Source organism: Danio aesculapii, chromosome 19 (genome assembly GCF_903798145.1).
Source record: "Danio aesculapii chromosome 19, fDanAes4.1, whole genome shotgun sequence".
NCBI classification, from domain to species: domain Eukaryota; kingdom Metazoa; phylum Chordata; class Actinopteri; order Cypriniformes; family Danionidae; genus Danio; species Danio aesculapii.
This window is the reverse complement of record NC_079453.1, coordinates 50,191,122-50,209,337: the sequence shown is the minus strand read 5'-3', so window position 1 is coordinate 50,209,337 and position 18,216 is coordinate 50,191,122. Positions and strand designations below refer to the sequence as shown.

General features: G+C 36.2%; 1 protein-coding gene across 2 annotated transcripts in view; it reads right to left on the bottom strand.

Moving 5' to 3' along the window:
* Positions 1–18,216, bottom strand: part of ext1c (exostoses (multiple) 1c) — a 122,460-nt gene that overhangs the window by 96,696 nt on the left and 7,548 nt on the right. For both annotated transcript variants that reach the window (XM_056479430.1, XM_056479431.1), the window contains exon 2: positions 512–863. In XM_056479430.1, the coding sequence (XP_056335405.1) occupies positions 512–621 (110 nt within the window). In that variant the 5' untranslated portion in view covers positions 622–863. The remainder of the gene's footprint in view (positions 1–511; positions 864–18,216) is intronic.

Here is an 18,216-nt window from a genome sequence, read left to right as displayed (position 1 = left end):
CCTTACAACCTAAATATGACCCTATTTCATGTATAATATGGGCTCTTTAAAAACATACAACTAAATGTACCCTAAGTAACGTATTTCAGATTCACACAAATATAAACAGCGCTATCTAGTGGATTTGACACATGAAACGTACAACTAAACGTACCCTAAGTAACGTATTTCAGATTTACAAATACAGACAGCATCCTCTAGTGGATTTACCATCTGAAACGTAGAACTAAACATACCCTAAGTAACGTATTTCAGATTCACACAAATATAAACAGCGCCCTCTAGTGGATTTGAAATTAATCATAACCAGAGCACCTTATATTATAGTTTAAATGTAAGCTGAAGCACATATTTCCAATGAGCCTGGGATTCCCAGAACGGTGCTGGGTTGTGGCTAGAAGGACATCCACTTTGTTAAATGAATGCCAGAGGAGTTGACGGTTCAGTCGGCTGTGGCGATCCATGATAAATCTAAGCTGAAGGCAAATAAATGAATGAATAATAAGCCTACCTGTGTGTGATGAGCCCTAGGAGGCGCTCCTGCAGGCCGGCCCAGTAATACAGCAGGATCCAGCAGCACGTGCACAGGCCAAGAAGCACGTACTTCTTGCGCGCCTGCATGAGGCCGTCCCGCACCCGCTCACCCGCTGCGCTCCAGGGCCACGCCGGGAGCTTCAGCAGGGGCCAGACCAGCCAGAGAACAGGCCCCGAAGCTCCAGCATCGCCCCCAAATCCTGCGGTCCATCAGCGGGAGTCAGAAACATGGACCGACCGATCGCTCAACAGAGGCCATCAGAAATGATTCGCTGCAGATTCTGCTTTTCTGTTCGTCCTTCTGTCTGCATGGCTCAGTGCATTTCACCCTGGCAGAGATATTAACAACACACTTCAGTACACTGCCGTCTGCTCATTTAGATCAGCACAAACACACACACACACACAACTGCAAGAAATTATTTCTATTTTGGTCGCACTTTAGAATAATGGTTCATTAGTTAATATTGCTTTTCCTAACATTAGATAAGTATAAATAATCTCGTAAAAGCATTTATGAATCATTGACTAATGCATTATTAAGATGCAAAATTTTGCACAGTGAGTTAACATGAACTAATGTTGTTAAATAACCTTAATTAACGAAGATGAATGTATTACTAATAGTTAGTAAATACAATAACTAAAAGACCATTATTTTAAAGCGTTACTGTATTTTAAATTTTTTTTATTTATTTATTTATTTTAATTTGCATTGTTTCTATAGTCTAAATATCTAAAAATGATCTTAAATCAATTTTTTTATGCAAGCAAAAAAATATATACACAAGCAATAGCATCTCCACCTCTGCTGGCTCCGGTTTAACACACAGATCAACAGGAAAAATAAAGCAGCTTTTTAGAAAACTAAATCAGATGTTCTTGTGGACAGAGGCCAATGCTGAGTGTAATTACCAGCTATAGAGTAACAAGTGGTGTGAAGAGGACTGAAAAATCATACTCAAGTAAAAGTTCCATTACTTGCCTAAAAATAAAGTGCGAGTAGAGTAAAAGCATCTGTTGTAAATGTTACTCAAAGTATGAGTAAAGAGTAGCCCTTTCAAAAGTACTCAAGAGTAATGAGTAGTGAGCATTACACAGTTAAAAGCTGATGCGTTTACATCTAATCTGTGGATGTGTGTAAACGTAACATTCTGTAGTGCATTTAGTGATTGCCCAGCAGACACACCACGTCATAAGACGTTAATATTAGGTTAGATTTAGGTTGTGATGTCAGGTGACCAAAATTCAATGTCTAGACAGCGTCTAAGGACAACGTTATTTTGATGTCCAATAACGACGTCAAATGACGTTGATATTTGGTTGATTTTAGGTTGTTAAAATGTAAGTAAAATCCAACGTCGAGCCAACACCTTAAACGAACGTCATATTGACGTCAAATACTGACATTTATTCATCAGGTAAGACTACCAAAATCTAACATCTGATAGACGTCATAGTGGTAACGTCCACACAACGTCAAGCTGTAACATCATTAGATGTTGATATTTGGTTGATTTTAGGTTGGCCCATTAGACATTGACATTGGCCTGATGTTGAGTTCTGACGTCACCCTGATTTTCATTTCTAAACAAAATGTAACATCCCCACAACGTTGGGGTACAACGTCAATCTGACGTTATGTTGACGTCTTGTGCCTGCTGGCTGTTTAAGGTCATTTCAGTCTTCATACAGTAAACATCGGTCATCTTCTCATCAGTGACCTGCATCTAAACAGTCTCTGGGTCAATGCTTGTATAGATTTTGGACATCTTCTTGGACACTTTTAATTCTTCCAAACAGTTCGCTACTATTATAAATCGCCCATGTCTTGAGGTAGTTCAGTATGATGTGATTTACTTATTGTGATTTCTCTAATCCCCATAGACAAGAAATAATAAAGTAGTGACTGCAGGTTGAAGGACAGTAGTGGAGTAAAAGTACCAATACTGCACTAAAAATGTACTTAAGGGAAAGTAAAAGTTTACATTTTGAAAACTACTTAGTAAATTACAATTCCTGAGGAAAACTACTTCATTACAGTCATTTGAGTATTTGTAATTAGTTACTTTACACCACTGAAAATAACTAGCTACTATAAATACACATCTTAAAGTGAACAGCAAAAATAAAGCTCTTCTTACTTTGTTTTCAGTCCAAATAAAGTTCTTAAGTCAAGAAACATTTTCTAGACAAGTAAAAACAGAAATAGGTCCAAATAAAGTGTTTTTTTACCCTTAAAACAAGCTAAATGATCTGCCAGTGAGGTCAAGTTTCATTCATTCATTTTCTTTTCAGCTTAGTTCCTTTATTAATCAGGGGTCGCCACAGCGGAATGAACCGCCGACTATTCCAGGATATGTTTTACACAGTGGATGCCCTTCCAGCTGTTTCTAGTCTAAATATCTAAAAATGGTCTTAAATCAGTTTTCTAGGCAAGCAAAAAATATATATATTATTTAGTTTTCAGACCTAACGCATCTAAATTAAGTGTTTTTTTTCTTAAAACAAGCTGAAAATCTGATAACAGGGAAAGGGAAATAGTGAAACAGTTTTCGCTTTGAAAAGAGACTATTTTACTTACCCATTGGCAGAATACTTTGCTTATTTTAGTGAAAAACGCACTTAATTTTGACTCATTATTTCTGAAAGCAAGACAGTATTTTTTGATTAACTAGAAAATGCTTCTTGATTTAAGAATTTTTAGATATTTGGACAAGAAATAAGACAAAAACTCTAAGTAAAAAGCATTTATTCTCTCTTTTTTACTTATCACCGTCCTCGAACGCCCGGCAGATTCAGACACATGAAAATATAAGTGAGCGAGCAATGCATCATGGGTGGCAGCGCATTACTGTGCATAAGGCAATATTTCAGGCTTGTTGCAAATAGTGCTTTTAATAAAAATAATCATGAAAAGGTGCAATGTATAACTAAATAATCTCACGCACTGTGCAGTTAAATGCATACAAACAAGGAAATAAAATATATAAGCATGATTGCATTATGTATTATAATTTCAAGTATCCAATAATGAGGTTTTAAATGATAAAAATAATAGACTTACATATGCATAAAGACAAACACACACACACACACATTCATCCATTCATTCATTTTCCTTTGGCTTAGTCTCTGATTATCTGTCGCCACAGCGGAATGAATCGCCAACTTATCCAGCATATGTTTTACACAGCGGATGCCCTTTCGGCTGCAACCCAGTAATGGGAAACACCCATACACACTCACACTCATACACTACGGCCATTTAGTTGATCAATTCCCCTATAGCGCATGTGTTTGGACTGTGGGGGAAACCAGAGCACCCGGAGACAACCCACGGCAACACGGGGAGAGCATGCAAACTCCACACAGAATTATTAACTTGCCCAGCCGGGACTCAAACCAGTGACATTCGTGCTATCCACCGAGCCACCACGTTTGAAATAGTGCTATATATATATATATATATATATATATATATATATATATATATATATATATATATATATATATATATATATATATATATATATATATATATATATATATATATATATATATATATATATATATATATATATAAAACTCATTCATTCATTCATTTTCTTTTCGGATTAGTACCTTTATTAATACGGGGTCGCCACATGCAAACTCCACACAGACAAGTCAACTGACCCAGCCAAGGCTCAAACCTGCAACCTTCTTGCTGTGAGGCGACAGCACTACCTACTGCGCCACTATAGATAGACAGACATTTAGAAGTGTTTAAATTAAAAATACTTAATTAATTTATGTCTTACTTTATATTAAATAAAGCAATACTTTGTAATTATTGTAATTTGTACTTTGTAATTATTACAAATCATCTTCAATTTCAGCTTTAGACCCAGTGCCTCCAGAATTTTCAGTTTTAGCCTAGAAAATGGCATCTTTCCATTTTCTGTCTGTTTTAGTACACAGTGTAACAGAGGAGTTTAAATAGGAAATCCTTGAAACTCTATGGTCATTTCTGAGTGAGATGCTAATGGTCTAATCCGATTCAATTATCTATGCTAAGCTAAGCTAAAGTGCTTCAGACAGAACCAGAGATCATCTGAATGGAGTCCGACATGGTATATCTGGAACGTTTTTTCTGTAAAATGAGCCTATTTAAAAATAAATAAGTGTAGTGTTGCTTTAAGAAGTCAACTGAGAGCAGCAGGTTTCTGCAGGACATCAGAGTCGTGTGTTATCAAGTGTCTTATCACATGACCGAACACAGGGCAGGGCACAAAAGTGTGTGTGTGTGAGTGAAAATAGCAGAACCAACTCCCACCACAAGCCTAAATACACCAATTTCAGGTTGCGGCTCACTTACACACACACACGCACACACACACACACACACACACACACGCACACACACACACACACACACACACACACACACACACGCACACACACGCACACAAGTGATAGCATCTCCACCTCAGCTGGCTCCGGTTTAACACACAGATCAACAGGAAAAATAAAGCAGGTTTTCAGAAAGCTTAATCAGATGTTCTTGTGGACAGAGACCAATGCTGAGTGTAATTATCAGCTATAGAGTAACCAGTGGTGTGAAGAGTACTGAAAAATCCTACTCAAGTAAAAGTACCATTACTTGCCTAAAAATAAAGTGCGAGTAGAGTAAAAGCATCTGTTGTAAATATTACTCAAAGTATGAGTAAAGAGTAGCCCTTTCAAAAGTACTCAAGAGTAGTGAGTATTACACTGTGAAAAGCTGAAGCTTTTACATCTAATCTGTGGATGTGTGTAAACGTAACATTCTGTAGTGCATTTAGTGATTGTCCAGCAGACACACAACGTCATAAGACGTTAATATTAGGTTAGATTTAGGTTGTGATGTCAGGTGACTAAAGTTCAAGGTTAGGTTGTCAAAATGTAAGTAAAATCCAACGTCGAGCCAACATCTTAAACAAACATCATATTGACGTCAAATACTGACATTTATTCATCAGGTAAGACTACCAAAAATCCAACGTCTGATAGATGTCATAGTGGTAACGTCCACACAACGTCAAGCTGTAACATCATTAGATGTTGATATTTGGTTGATTTTAGGTTGGCCCATTAGACATTGACGTTGACCTGATGTTGAGTTCTGACGTCACCCTGATTTTCATTTCTAAACAAAATGTAACATCTCCACAACGTTGGGGTACAACGTCAATCTGACGTCATGTTGACTTCTTGTGCCTGCTGGCTGTTTAAGGTCATTTCAGTCTTCATACAGTAAACATCCACCATCCTCTCATCAGTGACCTGCATCTAAACAGTCTGGGTCAATGCTTGTAAAGATTTTGAACATCTTCTTGGACACTTTTAATGCGTCTAAACAGTTTGCTGCTATTATAAATCGCCCATGTCTTGAGGTAGTTCAGTATGATGTGATTTACCTTCTGTGATCTGATTGGACAGGAATCACAAGACTGATTTTTCTAATCCCCATAGACAAGAAATAATAAAGTAGTGACTGCAGGTTGAAGGACAGTAGTGGAGTAAAAGTACCGATACTGCAGTAAAAATGTACTCAAGGGAAAGTAAAAGTTTACATTTTGAAAACTACTTAGTAAATTACAATTCCTGAGGAAAAACTACTCCATTACAGTCATTTGAGTATTTATAATTAGTTACTTTACACCACTGAAAATAACTAGCTACTATAAATACACATCTTAAAGTGCACAGCAAAAATAACGCTCTTCTTACTTTGTTTTCAGTCCAAATAAAGTTTTTAAGTCAAGAAACATTTTCTAGACAAGTAAAAACAGAAATAGGTCCAAATAAAGTGTTTTTTTACCCTTAAAACAAGCTAAATGATCTGCCAGTGAGGTAAAGTTTCATTCATTCATTTTCTTTTCAGCTTAGTCCCTTTATTAATCAGGAGTCACCACAGTGGAATGAACCACTTATATATGCTTAAGTATATATATTTTAATAAAGTAATTAACAAAGTAACTTATAAATGCTTAAGTATATATATATTTAATAAAGTAATTAATACATTTTAATAAAGTAATTAATAAAGTAACTTATAAATACTGAAGAATATATACTTTCAATAAAGTAATTAATAAAGTAACTAATAAATGCTGAAGTATATATATATTTAATAAAGTAATTAATAAAGTAATTAAAAAAGAAACTAATAAATGCTAAAGTATATATATATATATATTTAATAAAGTAATTAATAAAGTGATTAAAAAAGTAACTTATAAATGCTGAAGAATATATATTTTTAATAAAGTAATTAAAAAAGTAATTAATAAAGTAACTTATAAATGCTGAAGTATATATATTTTTATGAAGCTAAAATGACAAATGTAAGGTTAAACTCAAATTGAAGCAATTAAAAGTTTAATTTATAATGTCTCTGTTGAGACTTTAAGTAGTATTATGCCAAGAAAATAAACTCCTTACTGACTAATTCAGTCACATGTCTGACAGTAATAAGAAAAGCAATTAAAATACAATTTTAAGGATGCAATTAGTAATTAATTTAAAGCCAAATATGCTGTGATTGACTCAAATTGACCAGATTAAAAGTTTAATTTGTATTGCCTATGCAGTTGAGATTTATCTGGATTTTAGGTTGTGAGTCAAGTAATTAAATAATCTATGAGACTAATTAGAAAAGTAATTGAATTGTAATTAGTAATTAATTAAAGTAACTTAAATGCTGAAGTTTGTATATTTTATCAAAGCTGAAAGGCCACTTTTAAGGTTAAACTCAAATCTAAATTATTGTTGGTGCCAGTGGTGTAGTGGTTTGTATGTCGACACATGCACTCCGGTGCTCACGGTGACCTGAGTTCGATTCCCACCTCGTGGTCCTATGCCAATCTCTCTGCTCCCCATGCGTTCCTGTCAATACTCTCTACTGTCCTATACAGTAAAGGTGAAAACCCCGAAAAAAAATCATACATTTTTTTAAAATTATTGTCTTGAGAGTTTAAGTGGTATTTAGCCGAGTAATTAAATTTCTTAATGAGTAATTAAATTACCGTTTAGACATAGTAATTAGGAAAGTCATTGAAATACAATGTTAATGATACCATTACTTACTTTGTTAAACTGAAGCTGTTTTTGGTTTGTGTGTTTGCATGTGTTTCATAAAAGTGTCACGGTTTATAGATCCACGTGTTTATTGGTTTGAGCCTTGGCTGGGTCAGTTGGGGTTTCTGTGTGGAGTTTGCATGTTCTCCTCGTGCTGGTGTGGGTTTCCTCCAGGTTCTCCGGTTTTCCCCACAGTCCAAACACATGCGCTATAGGGGAACTGATGAACTAAATTGGCCGTAGTGTATGTGTGAATGAGTGTGTGTGGGTGTTTCCCAGTACTGGGTTGTGTCTGGAAGGGCATTCGCTGCGTAAAACATATTTTGGAATAGCTGGCGGTTCGTTCCGCTGTGGCGATCCCTGATGAATAAAGGGACTACGTCAAAGGGGATTGGGTGGGTCATCTATTCTCGTATATTCACTGCTGTCATGGAGTGAGATCGAGACAAAAGTGTGTCTCGAACTGAAGGTCAGAGTTCTGTTTTTCCCCAGGTGAAACACAAAGAAGGCTTTCAGACTCAGACTCACCTGTTCTCTGCCTTTCTGCTCAATTCCTCTACAGTTTCCCTCTTATCTCTTTAAGCTGTCTGACAGCGTGCAAACTAATCTGAAGCTTTAAAGAATATAAAAGGCCTGTGTGTGTGTGTGTGTGTGTGTGTGTGTGTGTGTGTGTGTGTGTGTGCGCTTAGCTAGACTACCTCATAACATTATTATTTCTGAGTGGGCTTGACAAACCACCTGTAGAAAACACACTCTCCTTGCTTTTACACTTAAACAGACACTTGCACTGGTTTTTGCACATTTGCACCAGACACTTTATTACAATCACTCTACTCTCACCGGCCACTTTATTAGGTACACTTTACTAGTACCGGGTTGGACCGCTTTTGCCTTCAGAACTGCCTTAATCCTCCCTGACATAGATTCAACAAGCTACTGGAAATATTCCACAGAGATTTTGCTCCATATTGACATGATAGCATCACGCAGTTGCTGCAGATTTGTCGGCTGCACATCCATAATGCCAATCTCCCGTTCCACCACATCCCAAAGGTGCTCTATTGGATTGAGCTCTGGTGACTGTGGAGGCCATTTGAGTACAGTGAACTCATTGTCATGTTCAAGAAACCAGTCTGAGATGATTGGTGCTTTATGACATGGTGTGTTATCCTGCTGGAAGTAGCATCAGAAGATGGAGACACTGTGCTCAAAAAGGGATGGACATGGTCAGCAACAATACTCAGGTAGGCTGTGGCGTTGACACCATGCTCAATTGGTACTAATGGACCGAAAGAAAATTTCCCCCACACCATTACACCACCAGCCTGAACCGCTGATACAAGGCAGGATGGATCCATGCTTTCATGTTGTTGAGGCCAAATTCTGAGCCGAGCATCTGAATGTGGCAGCAGAAATGGAGACTCATCAGACCAGGCAACGTTTCTCCAATCTTCTATTGTCCAGTTTTGGTGAGCCTGTGTGAATTGTAGCCTCAGTTTCCTGTTCTTAGCTGACAGGAGCGGCACCCGGTGTGGTCTTCTGCTGCTGTAGCCCATCCGCCTCAAGGTTGGACGTGTTGTGTGTTCAGAGATGCTCTTCTGCAGACCTCGGTTGTAACGAGTGCTTATTTGAGTTACTGTTGCCTTTCTATCAGCTGGAACCAGTCTGGCCATTCTCCTCTGACCTCTGGCATCAACAAGGCATTTGCGCCCACAGAACTGCCGCTCACTGGATATTTCCTCTTTGTCGGACCATTCTCTGTAAACCCTAGAGATGGTTGTGCGTGTAAATCCCAGTAGATCAGCAGTTTCTGAAATACTCAGAGCAGCCCGTCTGGCACCAACAACCATGCCACGTTCAAAGTCTCTTAAATCCCCTTTCTTCCCCATTCTGATGCTCAGTTTGACCTGCAGCAGATCGTCTTGACCATGTCTACAAACCTAAATGCAGTGAGCTGCTGCCATGTGATTGGCTGATTAGACATTCGCATTAACGAGAAGTTGGACACGTGTACCTAATAAAGTGGCCGGTGAGTGTATATCTCTTTAAAAACGTTGTGCAATTCTGAGCCCGCCTCACACAGGTGAGTGGGCTAACACAAACCACCTGTAGAAAGAATCTTCTCTCCATATGCACCACACACTTCACTTAAACTCCATCTTACAAGGACTCAGTAATGAAAACAATGTCTACTTGTAAATGTAGCACACAATTAATGCACTACTTGTTTTCTTCAACCTTTAATGCCTCTTTATTGTTATATTGTTCTGTCTTATGTAAAAGCGCTTGTTTAGTCTGACTCAGGTTATGTGTATATTCAGTATTCATATGTCTATAGTTAGTATAGTTAGATCACCGCTTTAGTATTTTAGTTATGTATAGGTTTAAAATAGCTCTTAAATCACGTGTTGTCCATAATTATGATTATGTTTGTTCATGTAGCACCCATGATGGACACAGAATTTGGGGTTAAATGCAGTATTCTGCTGCAAATAGATGTGTGTGTGCACGCATGTCTGTGTGTGTGTGTGTGTGTGTGTGTGTGATGGCGAAGCGTTTTTCCTTCATGAAACACTGCAGGCCAAGCATATATTTGTGGGGAAACAGATGCGATGGATTGCATTACAAGCTGCTCATTATTAATGCAGGACTCCCTCAGTTAGACATTGATTTCCCTTCTTTCCTTTCCTTTGCCTTTTTATGCCACACAGGTGAAGTTAATCTCCATTTTCTCTGCAGATAAGATTACTGGGAATAATGGGGGCATTATAAAATTAATAATTACTTTAGAAGGTTATTTAGATTACATTTTGATTACATTCAAATGTAGCATTGCTTTAGTATTGCTAATGTTATAATATTATTATTGATTATTGCTAATTATTTTTGAAGATTATTTAGGTCACATTAAAATGCATTGCTTTATTATTGCTAATTATTATATTACTGATTATTGCTAATTATTATTGAAGATTATTTAGACCACATTAAAATGCATTGCTTTATTATTGCTAATTATTATTGAAGATTATTTAGACCACATTAAAATGTAGCATTGCTTTAGTATTGCTAATGTTATAATATTATTATTGATTATTGCTAATTATTATTGAAGATTATTTAGACCACATTAAAATGTAGCATTGCTTTAGTATTGCTAATGTTATAATATTATTATTGATTATTGCTAATTATTATTGAAGATTATTTAGACCACATTAAAATGTAGCATTGCTTTAGTATTGCTAATGTTATAATATTATTATTGATTATTGCTAATTATTTTTGAAGATTATTTAGACCACATTAAAATGCATTGCTTTATTATTGCTAATTTGTTTGCTAGTATTATTTAAATTTTATTTAGATTACATTCAAATGTAGCATTGCTTTAGTATTGCTAATGTTATAATATTATTATTTATTATTGCTAATTATTTTTAGAAGATTATATAGATTACATTACAATTAGCATTGATTTATTATTGCTATTTATTATATTATTGATTATTGCTAATTATTATTGAAGATTATTTAGACCACATTAAAATGCATTGCTTTATTATTGCTAATTATTATATTATTGATTATTGCTCATTATTATTGAAGATTATTTAGACCACATTAAAATGCATTGCTTTATTATTGCTAATTATTATATTATTGATTATTGCTCATTATTATTGAAGATTATTTAGACCACATTAAAATGCATTGCTTTATTATTGCTAATTATTATATTATTGATTATTGCTAATTATTTTTGAAGATTACTTAGACCACATTAAAATGCATTGCTTAATTATTGCTAATTATTATATTATTGATTATTGCTAATTATTTTTGAAGTTGATTTAGATTCATTAAAATGCATTGCTTAATTATTGCTAATTATTATATTATTGATTATTGCTAATTATTTTTGAAGTTGATTTAGATTCATTAAAATGCATTGCTTAATTATCGCTAATTTGTTAGCTAGTATTATTTAAATTATATTTAGATTACATTTAAATGTAGCATTACTTTATTATTGCTAATTATTTTAATATTTATTATTGCTAATTAATTTTAAAGATTATTTAAATACTACAAAGATTATTTATCATTACATGGAAATATGATTATATGGCTTGCATATTAATTTAATGCATTGCTTGCCATTCTTTGCCATTATTTGTAATACTTGTAAGAGTAAAGATGCACTATTATTTTGAAACATATTTTATAATGTAACTGTAAGAGTGCATGGTAATTTCGTAAGCACATTCCAGATCTTCCAGATCGTTCCCCAAGCCTGCGTGCAGCTGTGACAGAAGAGCGGAGATTTCAGAGTCATGCGAGTTTCTCACTTGTTATTAAGCTCATTCATCAGCGCTGTGTTTTGGACTCGTATATCAGACAGATTCAGGCTGTAATGAGATGGAGATGTGACAGCACATTGCTCAATCACACACACACACACACACACACACACACACAGAGAAAAACAGCTGAATAAGTGAACACAACTGTGAGAAATGATCCGTCTTCTGGACACTTCATTAGTTGCTTCTGAACAAGTGTTTTGCAGAGTGTGTGTGTGTGTGTGTGTGTGTGTGTGTGTGTGTGTGTGTGTGTGTGTGTGTGTGTGTGTGCTGGAGAAGGACAGAAAGCAGGTGGAGGTTTGCAGAGCTCAGTTTGTTTCCGGATATACTCTTCTGTTTTTTTTTCTCCTCCTGTTTTTGAGTGTGTGACAGCTGGACGTAAAGCTTGTCGGCGTCATTCCAGAATTGTAGATACATTTCAAGCATTCATGAACTGGAATGATATATACAAGAAATGAAAATGAATGCTTCAGTGTGACAGGCAAGATCTGACTCTGTGATGGTTTTAAAAGTTGAACAACAATAAGTTATAGAGTTGACATTTCGAGCATTCTCCATTCATGAACAGGAATGATATATGCGAGAGATGTAAGTTGACAGGGAAGATTTGACTCTGTTATGGTTTTAAAAGCTTAACAAGAAGTTAAACATGCATAAATAGTAATAGAATTGACATTTTCTATTCAAGAACTGTAAAATAAATGTAAAATAATGCTTAAATGTGACCGTAACATGACATTTCAGGCATTTTCCATTCATGAACCGGAATGATATATAATAAATGTAAAATAATGCTTAAATGTGAAGGAAGATTCGACTCTGTTATGGTTTAAAGGTTTACAATAAGTTAAACAACAATTAGTAACATAGTTGACAGTAACAGAGTGTACATTTCAAGCATTTTCCAATCCTGAACTGGAATGACATATTCATTCATTTTCTTTTTGGCTTAGTCCATTATTTACCAGGGGTCACCACAGTGCAATGAACCGCCAACTTATCCAGCATATGTTTTACACAGCGGATGCCCTTTCAGCTGCAACCCAGTACTGGGAAACACCCATACACACACTCATTCACACTCATACACTATGGACAATTTAGCTTGCCCAATTCACCTATAACGCTTGTGCTTGGACTGTGGGGGAAACCGGAGCACCCGGAGGAAACCCATGCCAACACGGGACGATTCTCTCCTGTTCTCCTCGTGTTGGCGTGGGTTTCCCCCACAGTCTAAACACATGTGCTATAGGGGTATTTTTAACTTGTTCAAAATACTTAAGTAAAATGAGCTGAAACAACACAATTCTTGAGATTTCATTGGGACAACTTAATTTTTTTACGTTCAATCCACATAAATTTGTTAAAAGTGTTAAGTTAACTTAATCCATTTGTGTTGGGAAACCGTGAATGAATTGTGTGGAACCCTGTTTTGTACAGTGTGGGTAAGCTAAACTGTCCGTAGAGTGTGAGTAAGAATGTATGGGTGTTTCCCAGTGATGGGTTGCAGCTGGAAGGGCATCCGCTGCATAAAACATATGTTGGATAAGTTGGCTGTGGTGACCCCTGATTAATGAAGGGACTATGCCGAAAAGAAAATGAATGAATGATTAATGCGAAATGCTTAACTGTGATGTGGAACAAATGATTCTGTTACTACCTAGGCTTGGGCGGTCTCCATATTTTGATACCGTCAAACCTCCTCCCTATTTTACCTCGGTATCCGGTATTACCGTGCATAATAAAAATTCAGAAACTGAATACCGTATTTGCGACCTTAGGTTCGCGATCACCTGTTTGTTGCACAATGCGTTTCACAAACAACGACGTAACTCACAGCTGAACTATCATAGTACGATGCATCGTTTGGCAAAAGAACGATGTAGTGATGAGTGTTTCCCAAAACGCATAGTTTCTCTGTCGCAGATCCATCGCCTGAACCACGTCAGTGATAGCGTAAAACGCCCATAATGATGCTCTAAACAGGGCGGAGGAACTACTTCTTTACAGAAGAACCCATAATTTCTTTGTGCAGATTATATTGTTTTACACAAACATAAATTTTAAATAAAATCTAACATTATATTTGGTAAAAACATGCAGTCGCTTTCCATATGAACTGAAATATAGGGCACATATAGAGCCTGTGTTTGCTTTACTAATATTATTGAGAATGACATATCATATTGTAAAACATTAAATCACTTACAAAAGCTAACACCTATTCTAATATCATATATAAATCATATAAATAAATAAATAATGAGGTTGTTTATCAAGAAATTAAATATAATAATTATTATGTATTAGAAATGAAAAAAAGCATACCTTAATAATAATATTAATAATTATGATGATTATTATTATTATTATCATTATTATTATTTTTTTTTTATTTATTTATTATTATTATTATTTTATTATTATTATTATTATTATTATTATTATTATTATATTTATTATATTTATTATTATTATTATTATTATTATTATTATATTTATTATTATTATTATTATTATTATTATTATTATTATTATTATTATTATTATTATTATTTATTATTTATTATTATTATCATTATTATTATTATTTATTATTGTTATTTTTATTATTATTATTTTATTTTTATTTTTTATTTATTTATTATTATTATTATTATTAAAGTAGGATATTGTTTATTTATTTCTTTTTTAAAAGTCTACTTTTACAATTTGACACTTGTAAACCACTGCAGTTCTAACCAGCAGGCCCATGTCATATACAGTACAGATACTTAATAAATAACCTACTATAAATTAAAAGCATTAACGTATGCTATGTTGTTTTCACAAGCTTTGGAGACATAACATAAATTCTGCTTTTAAATAACAGGTCACCTATAGCTTTAGACATGAGCCATGGCTGTGTTCAAAATGACATCAATGTTTTCAAAGTGCACTGCGAAGGGGGCACAAGTGTAAACATGAAGATCGCTAAAACTGAACTGTAAAAATGCTTTGAAAGCAAATTACACCATAAGAAAGATGACCTTGATGCTTTTATTTTTAATAATTCCAACTTTGAATGTTAGAATGTTCTAAGTGAATAGGGCATAGGGGGGATAAGTGGGAATAGAACACAGCCAGGAACTATGTTTCTACAGCTCCAGAGGTGTAGTTGGGAGTGCTCAAGTTTGCGAAGCAGTTTGCGAATGTTCATTGGACTGACGGATTTGGGAAACGGCAAATCAACAAACTATGTTTTCTAATGACGGAACTTGCGACCTTAGCTGGCTAACGATGGTTTTGGGAAACGCACCCCTAAAAAAAGCAAAACCAAAAACCACCCAGCTAGATGATACAGAGTCCAGACAGCCTATAACAAGCTGTCTGTATAGACACACACACACATAGACACACAGCATCACGCTCTCTCTCTCTCATTCACACACACACACACACACACACACACACACACACACACACACACACACACACACACACACATATATATATATATATAAATAGACAGCACCAAACAAGCGACACACAGCACCACGCTCTCTCTCTCTCATTCACACAAACACACATATATATATAGACAGCACCAAACAAGCAACACACAGCATCACGCTCTCTCTCATTCACACACATACACACACATAAACAGCATCCACGCGGATGCGAGCAATATTGTTAGACCGCCCGCTCCCGTTCAAATGACACCAGAGTTAGCGACCGCTCCTGCTGCTTTATCTGGAAATGTATTCCCGCACCGCAATAAATCTGGTCCCGCAGCTCCCGGGGTACAGCAGCGGGAATGCAGACCTCTAGTTTGTATTTACCACGTCTCCCTTCTCGTTCAGTCGAAACCCGAAATACTGCCACACTGCAGAGGTTCTGTTCTTTATCCAGACCAGGTCACTTGGTGCACGACTCGCCATCTTACCTCACCTCTCTCTCTCCTCCACACTGTCCCGTGATGATAATCACGCATACACATTTTAAGGCATTAAATAAATGATATTTAATACTTGTCTCCTATTTAAGTGCGTTGTTTTTAGAACAATATAACGGTATTGAAACTGACACCGTTGCTATTTTTAGATCCCGCGGTATATCATCATATTACAGTATTATCGCCCAAGCCTGTTACTAACTGTTGCTTAACTTAACGATAACAGATTTTTGACATTTTGCACTATCTGTGATTGATGCTAACCTCAAATCAGAAACCGCCTGACATAAACATTCACAATAATACTATTTTAAAGAAGCTCCTTTCAAAACTAATCAAAGAAATCATGCCAACTGTTGAATAATGTGCATATACAGCATATTTGCTATCATTTATTATAATTTAGCTCTTTTTTTAGACTCTTTAACCAAAACAGCTTCAGAAAAAGCAGCTTGTTTGTTTGATTTAGTCATTTGTTCATACGTTTTCCTTGTGCGAGCTTATTCAGATCATTTGCTTAACACATCCACATCTTAAACCACAAGATATCCAGCCTGGCTCATGTGGGATTTACTAGCGCTAGTCCAATGTGATTAAGCGTTCGCTAGCGGCTAATATTCAGAGATTTTCTCCACAGTTTAGCTTCTTCAGCTGCCCTGAATTGCATGCGAGGAATGCGAGAGGCAGCCGATGTTGGAGAAACACAGATATTGCGGTGAGACGGAGTTAAAATTAACCAGAGAAGTCTGTGATTACAGGTCGAGAGCTGCGCTGCATGTTTGCGGTGTAAAAACTGACCCTCGCTGAGCCTTCAGCCTGCTTTCAGCTCCAAAAACAAATCATACAGTCATTGCAGAGCACAGGAGGTTTATGCAGAATCACAAATCCGACATGATGCTCTGCGCTAATCTCTCATGAACAGCGAAAGTAGGATCAGAAGATGAACTCCTTTACAGAGCAGGTTATTTGGGTTTTGGAAAGATATCTGATTTGCGGGTTGCAGCGTAGCTGTGCTACAAGGTAAACAGTCTGCAATGCTTTTAAGCGTGATAAACGATGATATTGTCTCTCAAAAGAAAGAGTCGACTCTGAATCAACTTAATGAATTGGTATACTTTTAAATCTTTGGCCTGCTAGTGAGCTATATCAACATTATTAACATTATTATAGAGTTAGTTAGTCAAATAAACATACTCTTGTAACATACATTCTAAAATAATGAGCAATCAAAACAGACCTGGGGAAACCCACGCCAACACGGGGAGAACATGCAAACTCCACACAGAAACACCAACTGACCCAGCCGAGGCTCGAACCAGCAACCTTCTTGCTGTGAGGCGACACAGTGCTAACCACTCCCTGCTGAAAAATCCAGCTTAAACCAGCCTTGGCTAGTTGGCTGGTTTTAGCTGGTTGACCAGCCTGGTTTTAGAGGGGTTTTGGCTATTTCCAGGCTGGTTTCCAGCCATTTCCAGCCTGGTCTTAGCAGGTCAGGCTGGAAAATGACCAGCAAAATCCAGCTAAAACCAGTTTGACCTGCCTGGTTTAAGCTGGACATAGCTGGTTTTGGCTGGGCTCCCAGCCGTCTTAGGCTGGTCAAGCTGGTTTTAGCTGGTCATTTTCCAGCCTGACCAGTTAAGACCAGGCTGGAAATGTCAACCAGCTAAAACCAGCCAACCATACTAGGCTGGTTTAAGCTGGTCTTTTCAGTAGGGCTGAGCCACCACGCAGCCCCCTCAAATGAATCATAACAAAAAGATTGAAATATTAAACACATATTCTGACAAAATTGTAATGTTTTTAGATGTATTTAAACATGTTATATGAGACTCCAGGATAATATAAGACACCATACACAGCAGTGCGTTATATCTGCTCTGTGATGTAAAAAGCCACAATAGGGTTATTAAGACGACTTCATCATCTTCAACACCCGCTGCTACCCTCATGTTTTAATTTGTGGACAACAATAATTACCAGCAGGCTTGATTAATTATGTCTAAACAATATGCTCTCTTACACACACACGCGCGCGCGCCATGAAGCCTAATTATCCTGACAAACAGGACGGGCAGAGACGACTGGAGCTTATCAGAAGCAGTAATAACTCACTGAATAACTAGATTTAAGTGTCACAGATCTGATAAAACCTGGATTTGTTTATTTGTTTGTTTGTTTATTCATTAATTTATTGATTTATTGTTATTCAGTCAGTACTGTGACGGAGTTGACAGAGTATTTTAGCTGTCAGAATTGTGTAGTTCCACCTCACTT